This window comes from Quercus robur, chromosome 7 (genome assembly GCF_932294415.1).
Source record: "Quercus robur chromosome 7, dhQueRobu3.1, whole genome shotgun sequence".
Taxonomy (NCBI): domain Eukaryota; kingdom Viridiplantae; phylum Streptophyta; class Magnoliopsida; order Fagales; family Fagaceae; genus Quercus; species Quercus robur.
Genome location: NC_065540.1, coordinates 36077451 through 36096773, shown reverse-complemented (window position 1 = coordinate 36096773; position 19323 = coordinate 36077451). Strand labels below are relative to the sequence as shown.

At 35.3% G+C, this 19323-nt stretch overlaps 2 protein-coding genes across 2 annotated transcripts in view; both read left to right on the top strand.

Annotated features, from left to right (window-relative positions):
- LOC126693252 (transcription elongation factor SPT6 homolog) overlaps nucleotides 1-19323 on the top strand; it is a 55012-nt gene that overhangs the window by 829 nt on the left and 34860 nt on the right. The window lies entirely within an intron of this gene.
- Nucleotides 261-8519, top strand: LOC126693254 (transcription elongation factor SPT6 homolog). The gene is made up of 14 exons (XM_050389169.1): nucleotides 261-304; nucleotides 673-745; nucleotides 873-1020; nucleotides 1101-1230; nucleotides 1315-1564; nucleotides 1641-1844; nucleotides 1933-2058; nucleotides 2196-2582; nucleotides 2656-2766; nucleotides 2877-3656; nucleotides 4321-4462; nucleotides 4540-5717; nucleotides 6155-6364; nucleotides 7815-8519. The coding sequence occupies exons 3-14, from the start codon at nucleotides 948-950 to the stop codon at nucleotides 8175-8177; spliced, it is 3954 nt and encodes a 1317-aa protein (XP_050245126.1). The 5' UTR covers nucleotides 261-304; nucleotides 673-745; nucleotides 873-947; the 3' UTR covers nucleotides 8178-8519.

Here is a 19323-nt window from a genome sequence, read left to right as displayed (position 1 = left end):
TTTATTTGTTGTTATTTTTATTTTCTTGTGAAAGTTGTGCAATTCAATGTAAATGGAATTTTATTTTTTGGAACTTTTAGCTGTTTGATTTGATGTATGCAGTTATCCTCTATTGGAAATTATCTTGGTGCATTTTGTGGGGGGAGACTGTCTATTGAATAAGTTTTTTTTTTTTTGAAATTTTTTATGCAGAAGAAGGGCAGGATGAATATGAGAAGGATGGATTTATAGTGGATGATGTTGATGAAGAAGAGAGGGCAGACAGTGATGAGGAGAGGCAGAGGAAGAAGAAAAGGAAGAAAAAGTAGATTTTCTTTCCTTTAGCTGTTATTTACATAAAGTGTATATATAAAACAAGAAAAAGAAAAAAGAAATGGACTGGGTTGTTGCTGAAAAAATAGTATGAAAAGGGGAGATAAATACCTGTGTTTATTAATTGATACCGATTGAAACAAATTATTCTAATTTTTTTTACTTAACAATTTAACTTCATTGCTAGCTGATATATATATATATATATATATATATTATTTAATTATTTTCCCTTTATCTCTTTCAAATTTGAAGTTGTGTTAGATGGCAAATATTTTTCTCTACTTCTTTAGTTATTATATTAAAACCCAGACTCAGGGTAAGTTCTTGTTTCTTATGACTTATATTTCCACTTTGTAGAGAGAATTATACACTTGATGAAGATGACTATGAACTCTTGAAGGACAACAATATTACCATTCCCCATTGGAAGGTTTAGAATTTTCTTGATATCTTTTCATTTCATCCTCTGACATTGTAATAAATTTTGGTAGAGCTATGTATGTGTAAAGTATAATGATTCATATTTTAGATGTTTTATCTTAAATCTTTATCAGCAGAGCAAAAAGTTTAAGCGGCTGAAAAAAGCTCAGGGGGTTTCCGAGGAGCCCTCTGGATTATCTGACGAGGAGGAGATGTTTGGAAGTGGAAAAGGTGGGCGAACTGCCAAGGAGAAGCTTAAGCAAAGTTTATTTGGTGATGATGAAGGTATTGTCTTATAAAAATTGTTGGTATAGGTGCCTGTTGACTGTTGACTGTTGACTGTGTTGTGGCTTGTGATTATGTAGGTGCTCCACTTGAGGACATTGCTGAAGAGGAGGAACAAGCAGAAGATGAAGAGGATGGATACATTGGTGAGGAGGATGAAATGGATGACTTTATTGTGGATGAAGAAAATGAGCATGGAGCTCCTCCCAAGTATGTTCTGTGCATGTTTCTTCAATACTGAGGTACTCTATTGTTTAACCAAGAAACTAATTTATCTACGTGGCTCATTTGTAGAGGAGGGAGGCGGCCAAAGAAAGGAGGGAATAGGAGGGCACCAGGAGTTTCCTTATCTGTTATGCAGGAAGCTCATGAAATATTTGGTGATGTTGATGAACTCTTGCAGCTCCGTAAGCAAGGTTTAGATTCGAGTGAATGGAGGGAAAGGAAACTGGAAGATGAATTTGAACCAATTGTTTTATCTGAGAAGTATATGACAGAGGAGGACGAGCAGATTCGGGAGCTTGACGTCCCTGAAAGAATGCAGGTTTGACAGGCTATTTGAGATGTATCTTTATTCCATATATGTGAGATAAAGTGTATTTAATAATTTTCTTTGTCAGATATATGAGGAGATAACTGGTTCTCCTCCATTGGATGATTGTATAGTTGAAGAGAGCAACTGGATACATGGTCAACTCCAAAGTGGCACGGTACCTTTGTTTGGCAATAGAGGCATGGGAACTGCTAAGGAAGGGGGGGATCTTTCTATTGAGAAAGTTGATATCATGAGATTTTTGGACCTACTTCACGTGCAAAAATTAGATGTTAGTATACTTTTATCTACATTGGAAGCCACTCTTTGTTTGATTTGATCTCTATCTTATTATTTTGGCATATTCTTCATGTCTTCAGATACCCTTTATTGCTATGTATCGAAAGGGGGAGTGCCTAAGTCTGCTGAAAGATCCTGAACAACCTGAAGATGATGATGAAAATCAGGACAAGAATAAGAAGACACCTACTCTAAAGTGGCACAAGGTGAATTTATTTTGGCCACAATGAAGTTTATGCTTTGTTAATTGATGAAATATTTACTTAAATTAAAAAAAATAAAAAATTATGCTTGCTAAGAGCAAGACTATATAAGTGACTAGCTGATATTTGCAAATATGAAGGTACTTTGGGCGATTCAAGACTTGGACAGAAAGTGGCTGCTGCTTCAGAAGCGAAAGAGTGCTCTTCAGTCATACTACAATAAGCGATTCAAGGAAGAATCTGAACTTGTATATGATGTAACAAGACTCAATTTAAATCAGCAACTCTTTGAATCAATTATGAAGTCACTCAAGGCAGCAGGATCAGAAAGGGAAGTAGATGATGTTGACTCCAAGTTTAACTTGCATTTCCCTCCGGGTAAAGTGGGATTGGGTGAAGGACAATACAAGAGGCCCAAGAGGAAATCACTATATAGTATTTGCAGTAAAGCTGGTCTATGGGTGGTTGCGAGCAAGTTTGGTTACAGCTCTGAGCAATTTGGATTGCAGCTATCATTAGATACGATGGTAAGTTACTTTTCACTTGCAATTTTTATTCTGTTGAACAAAGGCTTAATGTTCCCATTTCATTGGTTTGTAGAGAAATGATGAGTTGGAGGATCCTAAGGAAACACCTGAGGAGACGGCTTCTAACTTTACATGTTCAATGTTTGAGACACCTCAAGCTGTGCTGAAAGGAGCTAGGCACATGGTATGCTAGTCTTTCTACTACATAGGCATCAGTGCAAAAGTTTTTCAGTTCAATGCTATATGAAAGGGTATTGTTCTAAGTTTGACTGCCAATTGTCTGACTTATTTCAGGCAGCTGTGGAGATTAGTTGTGAGCCATGTGTTAGGAAACATGTCCGTAGCAACTTTATGGATCATGCAGTGGTATCAACATGTCCAACACCTGGTGGGAACGCGGTCATAGATTCTTCCCATCAGTTTTCAGGGGTGAAGTGGTTGCGTGAGAAGCCACTAAGTGCATTTGATGATGCTCAATGGCTCCTCATTCAGAAGGCTGAAGAGGAGAAGCTTCTTCAAGTTACTATTAAGATGCCAGAAAGAGATTTGGAGAAGTTGATAAATGAATTCAACGAGTATTATCTTAGTGACAGTGTTAGTAAATCTGCTCAACTATGGAATGAGCAGAGGAAATTGATACTGCAGGATGCACTTTTTGGTTTTCTTACACCCTCCATGATGAAAGAAGCAAGATCTTTGTTGACTAGTAGAGCAAAAAACTTGTTACTTATGGAGTATGGGAAGGTTTTGTGGAATAAAGTTTCAGTGGGCCCATATCAAAGGAAGGACACTGATATTAACTCAGATGAAGAAGCTGCACCAAGGGTCATGGCTTGCTGTTGGGGGCCTGGAAAGCCAGCAACCACTTTTGTGATGTTAGATTCATCAGGGGAGGTGCTGGATGTGCTTTACACTGGGTCCCTCACATTGCGGTCCCAAAATGTGGATGACCAGCATCGTAAGAAAAATGATCAGGAACGTGTATTGAAGTTCATGACAGATCACCAACCACATGTTATTGTTTTAGGAGCTGTGAATATATCTTGTACCCGACTGAAGGAGGATATATATGAGGTGAACATTATTTATCTTTTCATGATAGTCATTAAATTTTCACTGCTTCAGATGGGATTATTCTTCTGTTGATCCTAAACTTTAGCACCATGTTTATGAATCTATTGGTTTTCTGGTACTCTATTATTTTGTCATTATCATTTTGATTATACTATGCCAGGAAGTGAGAAGCGATGTGCATTTGTCATTGTGCCTTCGTCATTGTGTCTTCACTTCTAGAACTGGTGCTATCTGATTTTTTTTTTTAAAGATAATATTATTGGTGTTTCACCTAATACAGCACCTCCTCGGCTCCTCCCCCATAAGATAGGGTCGAGAAAAATAAGGTCGCGGGTTCAAAAACAGTGCTTGTGTAAGCTTACCTATTAAAATGGGTAGGTTTTTTTTAACAATACTGTTCTTAATCTTTTTTCCTTCTAAAACTTTTGAAACCTAAAGTTTTAAAGTAGAAGTGGTGTATTTTTTCGCATTACTAAATATAATTTAAAAATCTAATATGTTTTACAACTTACGATGTGAATTGTATGGTTCTCCACTAATGTTTCATTTTGTTTTACAACTTACGATGTGAATCTCTTTCTGTGTGGAGCGGTGATGCAGTTCACGTTCTTAATTTCTCATTTGTTGGATGTGGTCTTATTTTAGTTTACTGCATGTTTATCAGATTATTTTCAAGATGGTGGAGGAAAATCCCAGAGATGTTGGGCATGAGATGGATGGGTTAAGCATTGTTTATGGGGATGAGTCTCTACCTCGCCTCTATGAGAACTCTCGGATTTCATCTGACCAGCTACCTGGGCAATCAGGTACATACTTCATTTCCTTTCTTATTTTTAATGCTTTCTAGGCTTCTTTAATTAATTTTGTTCTCTTGTATTGTTAGGCATTGTTAAACGGGCTGTCGCTCTCGGGCGATATTTGCAAAATCCTTTGGCAATGATTGCAACGCTATGTGGATCGGGAAGGGAAATCTTATCATGGAAACTTAGTTCGCTAGAGAACTTTTTAAACCCAGATGAGAAATATGGAATGATTGAACAGGTTTTGGTAGACGTAACAAACCAAGTGGGTGTTGACATTAATTTGGCTATCAGTCATGAATGGTTGTTTGCTCCTCTACAGTTCATTTCTGGGCTTGGACCTAGGAAGGCAGCATCTCTGCAGAGATCCTTGGTAAGAGCTGGGGCAATATTTACTCGAAAGGACTTTGTCACGGTGCATGGACTTGGCAAAAAGGTGTTTGTCAATTCGGTTGGTTTCTTGCGTGTCCGGCGGAGTGGATTGGCTGCTAGCAGCAGCCAGTTCATTGATTTGCTAGATGATACAAGAATACATCCAGAATCTTATGGTCTTGCACAAGAGTTGGCCAAAGACGTTTATGATGAGGACATAGGAGCTGACACAAATGATGATGATGATGATGATGATGCACTGGAGATGGCAATAGAGCATGTTAGAAATCGACCTAGGATTTTGAAAGGCCTTGATGTTGATTTATATGCTAGTGGCAAGAACCGTGAGAATAAGATAGAAACTTTTTATGACATAAAAAGGGAACTGATGCAGGGTTTTCAGGATTGGCGTAAGCAATATGAAGAGCCTAGTCAAGATGATGAATTCTATATGATTTCTGGTGAAACTGAGGAGACCCTTGCTGAGGGAAGAATTGTGCAAGCCACTGTCCGTAGGGTGCAAGGTCAGAAAGCAATTTGTGTGCTTGAATCTGGTTTGACTGGGATACTCATGAAGGAAGACTATTCAGATGACTGGAGGGAGGCTGAGTTGTCGGACAAGCTACATGAAGGTGACATTCTCACTTGCAAGATTAAATCAATTCAAAAGAACAGGTATCAGGTCTTCCTAGTTTGTAGAGAGAGTGAGATGCGAAGTAACCAACATCAGTATGTTAGACACCTTGATCCATACTACCATGAAGAACAAAGCAGGCTGAGTAGGCAAGACAAATCTCGCAAAGAAAAGGAGCTTGCAAAAAAGCATTTTAAGCCAAGGATGATTGTTCATCCCCATTTCCAGAATATTACCTTAGATGAAGCGAAGGAGGTATGTTGTCAACTAAAACATTTTTGATATCTTGTGTACTAATAACTTGTTTGTTAGGTTTAATAGAATTATGAACCTTGTCAGTCACAAGGATCATTTATACTTTTCAAAGAAATCTTGTTGAAGTTTTCCTCTTTTATAAGTTTTAGTAGCTACTTTTTTCTAATATGTAAGTTACGCATGCATGCACAAGGATCATTTTTCTTCCCTTTTGGATGTGAATAAATTGAGATTCTTTTAATTGTATCTTATTTGTTGATACTTTGTACTTGGGTTTTACTTGAATTATAGGATTTAAGTCATAGCATACCATTTCTGGAATGGACCAAGATGGGGTTTTCTTTATTTTTCACTAATTGTCATTATGTTTTGTATACTAGGTGCTTTCATATGTTGGCAAGAATTTAATACATTTTTATGATGTTTGGATCTTACAGTTCTTGTCTGACAAGGAACCTGGCCAAAGTATCATCAGCCCCAGTTGTCATGGACCTTCCCATCTAATTCTAACTCTCAAAGTTTATGATGGAGTTTATGCTCATAAGGACATAGTTGAAGGTGGAAAGGAGCACAAAGACATCACAAGCTTACTTCGTATTGGGAAGTCATTGAAAATTGGGGAAGACACTTTTGAGGATTTGGATGAGGTTAGTATTTTTCTTCAGAGGGTTGTTTTCTGATTAGTTGTTGTTCATTGAAGTCACATATTGATGATAGTGGTTAACTGCTCTAAGTTTTGAATCAAACTTGACATTATTCAATATGTAATTGGTTCAACCTAGAAAGCACGGGTGCGGCTCCAGGGCTGCCGCACCCGCACCGGACTCGCCCCAACGCGGCGTCCAGTGTCCGACGTGCCAATTCGCCTTTTTTTTTTTTATTCGTCCTGATTCGCACCAATTCGCGTTGATTTGGGCTGAAACCAGCTGATTCGACCCAATTCCGGCTGAAACGGGAGCCAAAATGGCCGATACAGTCCGATTCCGGTCGAAACAGACCATTATGGCCCAATTCCCAATTCTGGCCAATACAGCTGCTGGCCACCATTCTTCTACTTCATGTGGCCTTGTGAGAGGGAAAAAAAAAAAAGGAGAAGGAAGAAGAAGATGAGAAGACACAAATAAATGGTTAGAACTTAGAAGAGGTGAGGAAGAAGAATAAAGGTTTATAACAAAAGAATATAAATTAAGTAGGTGAGAAAGTCAATTGTTTCACGTGGGTGGGCTTGGGAATTGGAAAAGAAGCAAATGAACCTTCTTGGAAGGTGGTTTTTTGTTTACAATTACCAAAAATATTGATTTTATTAAAAACAAATCATAAATAATTGTTTTTTAATAATAAACTCTATCCCTTTATTTGATTTTTTTATATAAAAAATATTAAATTTACTATATAAAATTATTTTTAATAATTTTTTAATCGCCGCACTCGCATTCTACTTTTTCAAAAATTGTCAAGTCCCACACCCGCACCCAAATCCGAAAATGCACCCGTGCTTCATAACCATGGATATTGATTAATGGGGGCATTCTGAAAATTGAACTTGAGAGCTTTCATACCCAAATTTGAACTTGAGAGCTTTCATACACAAAGTTAGCTGGATTTACCTACCAAATCACATCTTATATGTGGAATGCCTTCTATCTTGAATGAGTAGAACTAATGACAATTATATCAAAGAATTATTATTATCGAGGGAAAGATGGAATCCCTTTTTAAGTTTCCGAAGGCTATGAGCTGTCATTACTAAATTAGTAGATATTAATATTATGCATATTTCAGTAAGAAATACATCCTTTGTGGAGTGTTGCTCAGCTTCACATCACAGCAGAACAAGGATTTAGTGTACAAATTTTGTAGTAAAATTGTCATTTGAATAAGTATCTATGATTTTGGAGAAAAAACAATATTATATTATTGTTGTAGTTACACATTGGGGGGTAAGGGTATCGGCTTTTGTGCCTCTTGATGTCACTTTTTGGATTTGATATTGGCATAAACAAAGTTAAAATCGATTTAGCTGTTTATGTCATGTGTAAACTTCTTGTTTTTTTTATCTTCCAATAGTTCATTATTACTTATCCAAAAAATTTGTAGGTGGGGGATCGATATGTTGATCCCTTGGTGTCTCACTTAAAAGGGATGCTAAGTTATCGGAAGTTCAGGAAGGGCACAAGAGCAGAAGTTGAGGAACTCCTAAGGATTGAGAAATCAGAGAATCCTATGAGGATAGTTTACTGTTTGAGTATCTCACATGAGCATCCAGGCACATTTATCCTAACTTACATAAAGAGTACAAATGCACACCATCAATGTATTGGTCTATATCCTAAGGGATTTAAGTTCCGGAATAGGATGTTTGAGGACATTGATCAGCTTGTAGCATACTTTCAAAGACATATTGATGATCCTCGGTCAACACAATTTCTCAGATCAATCCCCGCTAGGGTGCCAATGTGAAGCCCTACAAGTGTTGTTAATAGAGTGCGCCTAAACACTTAAAGCTCAAAGCTCCAAGGTCTGAGCACTTCACTTGGTCAAAGCAAAGCTCATTTAATGGAGCGTGCCTTAAGTACCCTTTTCTAGCACTTTTTGAAGAAGCAAAAAGAACGTTTGGGTGTGCTTATTTATTTATTTTTGGAACAAAATATATATGACTTAACTCCTTGATTTAGAAGAAAATAACATGGACATTGACTAATTAAACTAACACTATTCTTAAGGTGTTGTATTACACAAACAATTTTTTTTTTCTTTTTTTTCTTTTTTACATTTGAAAAGAAATCAAGAAGGATTATTTAATATTCTTGTAGTTTTTGGACTTAATTTATTTTCATTGAACCATATACTTTATTTGATCATAACTATCCCGATTATGTATTATTATAAAGTACAAGAGAATTTTACAAGATGGTATGTTTAAACTTTCAATGAGTAGATTATTATCATATTGTTATCTGTTAATAATTGTTTTAAATTTTACTATAAAAAAGTTTTAAGAAATTGAAATAACTGGTATAAAATTTGAATGTACCAATTGTGCAATTTCATTATCCATTTTATCTAATTAGCAAAATATGTTACTATTATGAGTTTATGAACTTTTTTCCCCATATGCCATATGTCATTTATCATTTTATTAGAAATTATTTATATTTTATTTGGAAAATATGCGCTTGCAACTCACGCTTATGCTTTGCACTAGTTGCTTAGGCTCTAGGAAGCTTGTGCGCTTAAGTGCACTAGATACTTTTATACGAACACTGCCTACAATTTTTTTTTGGGGGGGCTTGAAGAATTTTAAAATGAAATCTAAATTGCATTTTAATTATATTGATCATCTATCATAATAATTTTGTAATTTAATATAATACAATGTATACATTACATACCAATAACCATCTCTATGCCAAGTAGCATAATATATATTTGCATGTCGATTATTTAATCCATATGAAACTAATAAAATTCCAAGTGGCTCATTTATATAGAATTTTTAATTAATGAGGCATTGCACAGGTGTATTATTAACCCTAAACATAATATGTAACAAATTAAGCTTTAAATCCTCAAACATTTGTTTTAATCTATTGAGGATTCATAGTTGAACCTCACAAATTTGGGACTAAAGTTTTGTTGTCGTTTACCGCATCATTTACTAAATGGATTGATAACAACTGGAAATTTGTCAGAGCTCAAAAACTATCCTCTATGCAACCAAATCCTACTATCTTAGCAATGAAGACCTTGATTAAATCCAGTAATAAAGACCTTTTAATCTCATCTAGGTGAAAATACAAAACCAAAATGTACTAGATTTTACCATGGTCAGGTGAGAAATTCTCATCCATCCAAGAAATAAGGAAATTAGAACGAGTAGAGAGAATGGAAAGTCTTGACAGAACTAGAATGAAAGACTTCACTCTGAAACCAAGTATTTGAGCAAGATACATTTTAGTATTGTATTAATACCATTGATAAATAAACTGTCGTAAATTACTTCACCTGGGATGTACAACCAGTGCAGGTCCAAAAGGATTCTACATTTTTTATGTAATGTCAAAACATTCAAAAGAGACTAGGAAAAGAGAGAGACTAGAACTCGTGATATAACCAACCACAACTAAACTGCTTCAGACCATACATTCCCAGGTTGGGATTGTGAAGAACTTCTCTTAGGGGCAGTATAGGCTCGCAAAGATAATCAACAAAGGTGGCTGGGCTGTTGTATCCTGGGAAAAACGTGCAGAAACTATTTATTTAACTACATCAGATATACTATAGACGGCACGATTTGTCTCAAGACAGTGACTTGGTCCACGTCTCATTTCTGCCACCTCTTTTGGCAAAATCAAATTGTGTAATTTTCAAGGAAAATTCAGGTATTATCTCTCCTTTATTTTCAATAGAAATGAAATAGACTAGGGGTGTCCACGGGTCGGGTCGGGTCGGTTTTGGACCCAACCCGGACCCGACCTGCCGGCGTCGGGTGGAAGGCGGAGGGACCCGAAACCGACCGCCGGCGTCACTCGGTCGGGTCGGTTTTGGGTTCGGGTAGTGTTCGGGTGGGTCGGTCGGTGTTGAGAGTCGCCGGATCCTGCAAATGTCGCCGGAATCTCCTCGAATGTCGCCGGAATCTCTTCGAATGACGTCGGAATCTGCAAAAATCCAGTAGATCTGCACCAAAAATCGCCGAAATCAGCCTGGATCTCCTCGAATCTCGCCGGATCTCACCAAATATGGTCCAAATCTCGCTTGGATCTCCTCAAATGTCGCCGGATCTCACCAAATCTCGCTCGAATTCGCCGGATCTCAACCAATCTCGCTTGAATGTCGCCGGATATTGCCAGATTTATATATAACGTCGGTCGGGTCGGGTGGCTCGGGTTTTGGAGAAGAAAACCCGCCACTCGACCCGCCGGCGTCGGGTCTTGAGGTCAGAAACCCGTCACCGACCGTCGGAGTGGTCGGTTCGGACGGTTGCCGGTTCGGGTTCGGGCGGGTTGGTCGGGTTGGTCGGGTTTCGGGTTGGGTTGGACACCCCTAAAATAGACATTTTTTATATATATATATATATTAATTATCTGTTTACTTCATTCATATGCCGAACTCCTAAATAATGGAGAAACAAGTTTACGAGGCCTCTCTCCTAATTAATGACATCAACAAAACAGGGAGGAACATTCCCAATATCAAAAGAGCAAGATGTAATGACCATTTGGCCAGAGTATGACGAGCATAATTATATGCATCTCTCTAGACCCAACACAAACTTAAACCAGGGAAATTGCAAGGAATTTCTGCATTGGATCCTGAATTTAATAACATGGTGGCAAATACAAATGTTCTTTAGGAAATTATAACATGGCAAATACAACTTTAATTTAAATACAAATACTTTAGGAAATTATTAATTATTATTAAGATGAAATTAAATAACCAAGCAATATCAATTATGCTTCAGTTGCTCAGCTGGATCGTGTTGACTTATCTCTCTGGATGTTCTTCATCTTTATGCAAACATTATCCTTATCAGCAGCTTTCTAAATAAGACCGCTTTATAACAGCACCTACTCGTATGTCTATGTCAGCCACCTCTATTTATGTAATCATTTTGGTTTATAAGTTACAAATTATAGATAAAGCATAACTTATGAAGAACAGGAGTTGTAGGCGTAAAATCTTTCTCATGACAAAAAAAAAATCTCATATAAAGGTTGTAATAAGTGTGAACTTTCTATTCCAAATTATTGAAAAAAAAAAAAAAGCATGCAACAAGATTTTTTTTGAAGTAGAATCAAAATTTATCGATAACCTTATTAATAAAATAATTATGTTTGGGAAGATAATGATTATTAAAAAAAAAATTAAGCACTTTCATAGGACTTATAATCAAATTTTATTCAATGATAATCATGATAAAGCCTGACAAAAGCTTTGTCCTAGTCAATTTTCCTACCAAATGAGAAGGGAGAAAAACACTTAGAAAATAGAAAATACACGTCCGTGCAAACAAGAATGTTTCATTTCAACTAGCCATTCATTATTGTACATAATGAAAAAGGAAGAATAGCTCAACTCCTAAGAAACCAACAGTTCTTTTAACATTAATGTGTAGGTCATGATATTTGCCAATAATTTGCCATGTTTATCTAAGTGGAGCCAGATATGACCAAAAAAACAGTTCTAGAAGTTTTTTTTTTACTATTTAGTTGCATATGTCAAAGAATAAATTAAGAATAAAATTTATTTTTTTAAAAACAAAATCATGAGGTAAACGGTATTACAAAAAAAAATCCATGGGATAATACAAATCAAGTTGCAAAATGAAAGCTCAAAATAAACAAACTTATATAAAAGGTTTGCATACACTAGCATCGTAAAATGGCCAAAAGAAAAAAAACAAAAAGAGGAATGTGACCATAACACAAAACAAAAGGACACATTAATGCAGTGTTGATGCATAAATTATGCAAGTCATTCATACGTAATCACTCCAGCCACAAAACCTGGATGTGTTTTACCTAAATTGAATTATAGTTGGGGTAGAATTTTAGATTACTTGAAACTTGACTTATAGGCTTTTACCTAAACTGAATTGTTCTAATTAGTGAGAATTTAAGCATTTGTTGCCAAAAAAAAAAAAAAAACCACTATCTGAATAATTAATGAGATGAATAACAACACATTAGTTTAACAAACTATAATATACATATATATTGAATCACTTGGCGCAAAGCATGTAGGGTGTAAGTTTTACAATATTAGGACCAATGGTGGATTTTATATTTTTATTCGCTGCCCACCGCGCGCGCGCGGGGGGGGGGGGGGGGGGTGGGGGAACTTAGGTTGAGTTTGATATATTGGCTTAAAAACCTAGTTTTTTATTATTATTATTTAGATTGCGTTTGCCATTAGCTTGAAAAGGTAGCTTATTTTACTATTTAACTTTTTTTTGTTACTATTTATGGGTCCCACTGCACTTTTTGGTACTATTCATGAGTCTCACTGTACTATTTCAACTAACTTTTACCTTTATCTTTAGTACTTTTAGCAAAAAAAATTTAGTTTTAGCTAAATAGTGTGCGTTTGGCATTGATTATTTTTGCTAGCTTATTTTATTATTCAGTTTATTTTTACTACTACTCATGAGTCCCACTGGACTTTTTGGTATTATTCATGAGTCTCACTGTACTATTTCAGCTAACTTTTACATTTATTTACAATACTTTCAGCAAAAAGTTTTCAGTTTTAGCTGAATAAGCTGTTCCCAAACGGACACTTAGGGTTTATTTGGATACCGTTTATTACTAAAAACTAAAAATACTGTAGCAAAATAATTTTTAAATGTGTTAATAATACCATGGGACCCATTTTTAAAGAAAATTTTGCTGAAAAAAGAGATTTGTGGGTCCGATGAACAGTACACGGGACCCACTGACAAATGCCAGATGCAAATGTTGAGGTAAATCATCTGTATCCAAATGCTCACTTAACTTATTTTTACTACTATTTAGGGATCTCATTGCACTTTTTGGTATTATATATTCATGAGTCGTACTGTACTATTTCAGGTACTTTTTAGTTTTATCTACAATACTCTCAGCAAAAAATTTTAATTTCAACTAAATAAGTTATTTCCAAATAGACCAACAAAATTCTTAAGTTAAAATTGTGATTGTAGAATAAGTGAATATAAATATCAAATAACAAATCACTACTGTATTAAAATTAATTAATGAATACAAAATAAAATGAGAAAAATTGAATTCTAAAGATGCAAGATGTAAACCTCACACCATATAAACATCATAAAAAAAAGAAGAAAAAAAAAAAATAGTAACAAAATCTAGTAAGTGTGCGTTTGGCAACACTTATTTTTGCCAGCTTATTTTTACTACTATTTATGAGTTCCAGTGCACTTTTTGGTACTATTCATGGATCTCACTGTATTATTTCAACTAACTTTTACCTTTATCTATAGTACTTTCAGTAAAAAGTTTTCAGTTTCAACAAAATAAGCAGATCCCAAACAAACCCTAAGTCTAGTCTCAACACATAAAATAATAGAAATTTAAGTTTTTAAAACATCAAGTGGTCGTTTGGTATGGGGCCCTACACTAAGTTATGTGTTTGGTAAGGTGTGTTGTTCATATCTTGTTTGAGTTATGTTGTTCAAATGGTGTTTGAGATATATTATCGTTTGGTTGAAACACATAGGACCTACCTAAAGTGACACCTCAACTCTCTTCTCTCCCACTCGTCCGTTCAAAGTCTCTACCCTCTCATCCTTCTCGAAGCTCTTCTCCTCTCCCTTTTGCACAGAATCTAGTCCCATCACCTGGCAGGTAGCTCCCTTCATTAACCCTTCATTAATACCACACACCCACCCGAATCCTTCATTACTCGTCCCAACGGTTATCTGAGCTCATTCATAAACATGCAGAGAACCCCAAATTACGAAACCCTAAATTCACCAAAATTAATCCCCATATCTTATGGCCTGGTTCATCTCTCAACCACCATATTTACTCGAACACTCCAGCCACACCTTTCCTCACTATTTTGGGCAAGACTTTTTCAAACAACCATCAGACTTTATCTCAAATCAATTTAAGTTCCTTTACACAGCGTATCTACCATTAGCTGAGTATATTATGGAGCTTGCAAACACAGCGTCTTCCTCCTCAATCATTCCGCCATATTCATCCTCCTCCAACGCAGTTCCTTCACCTACAGTAAGTGTTTAATTTTGCTGTTGACTTCAATGTTCAATTTTGCTGTTGCATTTGTTCTTAGTTGTTGTTGATTGTTGATTGTTGCTCTTGATTTTGGACACGATTTTCCTCCATGCCCATCTAACTAAAGCTAAGTATAATTTGTTAAATGGGCTTTTTGAAGCTAAAAGATTGAGTTTAGGAAAATGGGCTTTATCTCAGAAATCATTAATAAAGGCCTAAAGTGTGTATTTGATTTCATATCAATCATTTATAATTGTGATGTTAATTTTGTTTTATTTCCCCATGCTGTATGTAACTTGTCTTCACTGCAATCTCTACTATATATACCTGTAATAACTAGTTTGAGTTAATTGGTAAATGTGTTGCTCTAGCTATATCATTTTTAATACATAATACTACAACATGTTTGGTAGAGTTTTTTGTGCAAAGGACCATTTTACTACTCTTCAGTTACTGGTATTGGTGAGGATTAGGTTCAAGTTTGAGAAATCATAAAACTAATTAGAAAAACAGAAACCTTGAATTTACTAGGCAACCATGTACACTTTATCTTGCATACTATCCATGTTAGTGGATATTTTTAGCTTAAGTGTGTATCTCTTATTAGATGGCCGCATCATTCGGCGTTGAGGATTGGAAGTTATGGTCTCCACCTGTTGAGAAGCACTTCATTGATGTTTTGGTTGAAGAAGAACCCAAAGGGAACATGCCTTTTGGGCAATTCAAAAAAGGGCTTTGGACAATTGTCTAAGACAAGTTCAATCAACGAGCCGGAAAAGCCTATCGCAAAGACCAATTACGCCAGAAATATCAAAGGTTAAAGCTAAGACACCGTGTTTTTGCCAGCTAATCGGCTGAACCGGAATGAGATGGGATTTTGTTACGAACACCATCACAGGTAGTGACGTGGCTTGGGCACAGGCAATGGCGGTGAGTGTTATAGGTTTGTTTTTTCTTTTCATGTCGTTGATTCACAAAAGTTTTCATATAAATAATCTCATATATACCACATGTAAATAATCCCATATATACCACATCTTGATAGGCCAACCTAGATGCAAAGAGTTTCGTAAAAAAGGGCTAGACCACTATGATCTGCTAGGACAACTCTTCAACACGGGCACTGTAACTGGATTTCTCCAAATTTCCTCCGCCCAACCAGCCCTTAACAGCAATGAATAGCGAGAATTGGATGCTAGTTTCCTAACACATGGAGTGCACGTCAATGTCGAACCCGATAGTCCAAACAATGTGGAGGAGATTAAAGCCCCTATTGTAGGGCAATGCAACAAACGTGTTGGAAAGCAGCCATCTCACTCCGAGACCTCGGCAGAGAAGAAGAGGAAAGGACAGCCCATTGAGTATATCACCGATGCTGTCATGGAGTTCACGAACATGTCAAGGAAAAGGCATAGTGATAAGGATAGCGATAGTCGAAAACAACTGTTGAATTTGCACTAGTGGGTGATAGGTTCTCAATGGACAAGGCCATCACAATTCTTAACAGTATTGAAAATGTTGATGATTACACCATGTTCAGGGTCCTTAACAAACTCCATAAGCTCGATAGTAGGGCCGCTTTCATCATGCTGAGGCCAAATAAAAGAAGGGGCTAGTTGGATTTAGTGAGTAATTTATTGTAGGGGAGTTGGTTAAGGAAAGGGGGCAAGTTTGGGCTGCTTTTTATGAGGTTGCAGCTACAGTTTCTGTTGTTATGTTTATTATGTTAATTACCACTAAAACCATTTTTTGTTGCGTTGGTTGTATGGTTTAGTGGGGTTGCATTTTACTATGCAAAGGAACAATGATCTTACTATATGTAAACATGTATGTTAATGATAGTATCATTTGTTAGTTTGTTAAGAAACCAGTTGCTTTTTATTGTTAAAAACTAGCTTTGGTGCTAATGTTGTTAATAACTTTGGTGCTAAGTTTATCATTAAAAACTAGCTTTGGTATTGAGTTTATTGTATAAAAACTAACTTTGGTGCTGAGTTTATTGTAAACAACTAGCTTTGGTGCTAATGTTGTTAATAACTAGCTTTGGTGCTAATTATTCCAATTGTCTTTGTTGCACCATTCATTTGTCTTTGCTGCAAAGACATGATATGCTGTTTTAATTGGTGGATGTTGTTTGTATAATCATTATGCTGTTCTAAGTAATCTTTGCCGTTTGCTGTCTTTGTTGCAAAGTTCCATAAATATAAGCTGTTTATGGAGTACTACATATATAAAGAAACAAAACATAACCTGTTGATGGATGAGAAATCATTGATCCAGCGAAACTTCCGACTGATGGTTTGAAACATCCTAAAGCATGGTCTAAAACATGCTAAGGAATAATGCTAAACATGTGTTGGATGCAAATTTTTTTGAGTTTGGCTCCTTTACTGTGCAATGTATTTTAAAAGTATTGGCTGCAACCTTACTGGGAATGCTCAATGAGATTTTGCCTAAATTGAACCTTCTTTTCTTTGATTTTATTTATTACATTTAATTACATGTGATGTGATTAATACTTTATTTTTGTGATAAAGTTGGCATCCATCCTTGCTGAAACATGCACACATGTATTGCTTAGTATAGTAGCTAATTGTTAGAGATGTTTGTTTCAGATGAATCCTTTGTGAATTTTTTCTAAGCTAGAACTCCCTTTACAATTTGTAGGAAAGAAATTTTTTAGTAACTTAACAAAGTTCAAGTATAACTTATGTAAATTCTGATATTGTTGACTCTTATGTTCTTTATACAGGTTTGCAAAACCTTTAAAAGATTATCTTCTTTCTTAATAGAAGTTAATTGGAATATAAATAATTTTTAAAAAAAAATCATGAAAAAAGAAGAAGAAAATGAAAATCAATTTTATGCATACACTTTCAGTAATAATATTTATATGAGGATATCTGACATGTATTTGAATTCATCATTTCACCAATCATCAAAAATATGAATGGTCAAAATCCTACAGGTCTCCTTTACTAGAACAACGGTAGTTTTATTTTTATTTTTTTCTTTACTGAGAAATGTAGTTTGATGTTCATACTATGTCTTTTACATATTATTAAATGATTGGATCCCTATATCTTCTTCAGTGGAATGAAAATGGGTTGAAGACCTAATGTAATTGCTTATATGCCCTAATCTATGTAAGGCTGCAACATCAAATATTTCTATTAGATCATTTAATAAGAAAATATGGCATATTTAATGTAACTGAGGAGTTTATATTTATATCATTTCTCTACATATGTGTGCAAGTAACTACTGTCAGTATCTATATGTGAAGTTATTTATCTGCCCATACTTTCTTCTAAATTCTACTTTATAATGGGCAATATTTATGATAACATTTATGATAAAATTTATACAGAGTTTCTATCAACACAAAAAGTAACGAGGCATTGTATGACTTTCCTCTCCAGTCAAGTTTTTTTGGGCGAGAAGAGTCAAGTTAAAAGCTAAAATAACACCGAATTTTTTGGACTATACGATGGCAATATTAGGCAACTGAGAAAGTAATCCTAAACTTTGACCCGGTGGGGCTCCAAATTGACAAAGTTATATAAATTTCTTCTTTCTTTTGATTTCATTGTCTAAAAAAAAAAAGGTCTTATTGTCTCCAAAAAAATGCCTTATTGACCCAAATGTTTTCACTTTAGTTATTAAACTTATTACATTATCACTATTGTTATGAATACATTTTGTTGCAACATTATTTGAAGTAAGATTTTTCTTTTTTTATTATTATTTTAAATTGCCCATATAGTACAACAAGTGCATAATAAATTGGAACATGCCTTTAAGCATTCATTTCTAAATTCAATACACTTAGTTCTATTGTATAACTACTATTATTGTAATAAATCTTCATTGGCAGCATTAGTAAAACCCTAGTAATATTTGATTTAACATTGTTGACTTTTGATTTGACACAAGTATTATCTTTATTTGTATTTTAGTTAAATATAATATTTTAATTATGATATCATCACAATCTATTTCAGACATTCCAGCAGCCATTCAAGCAGTTAGGGTTGTTGCTATACTCAATTCGAAAAGAATAGTATATTATTACTCACTTGTAAACTTATATTTCATTTACATTATCATATTTATCCCTTTTCTATTGCTGACAACGTCTATCACCATAAAATTGTAATTCCACTATAGTCGACCGCAATACAGATGACAAACTCAATGATGTAGAACACGAAATAATGTCAACCTATGTCGCCATTTGTATTGACTACATCCAAAAACACTATTTGAAGACTTCGATGTGCACTAGTATTCTATCAGGGAAGTCGTACGTGCAGGAGACACTTAAAGGACATCCACAGACATGTTATAATACGTTTCACATGGACAAGCATGTTTTCCTGCATTTGTGCAGTGAGTTGAAAAGGCTACACTTGTTAGAAGAGGACACCGGAATTGTCTCTATTGAGGAGTCCATTGGCACACTTTTATATATTCTTGGGCATAATGCGGACATGAGGGTGACTGGAAATCGGTTCCAGCATTCACTAGACACAATTCAACGGAGATTCCATTGGGTGTTACGAGCGATTCACTCATTGGGGTGCCTCATAATAAGACCTGATCAGGATACAGCTAAGCTCCCTCATCATCTTCGTGGAAATATAAAGTATTACCCATGGTTTGAGGTATGAATACATCTCTATTATAAATATATTTGATGATATGGCGAAAGTTAAATTGAGACAAATATGTACATAGGATGATACTATTAGTAGGGGGTTCATTTTATAGTGTGGCAGTCAATGGAAATTGTTAATTTCAATTGTTAATTTATACTATTGTTACCTTATGACTAGTCAGTTGAAATGTATGTTCTATCAATA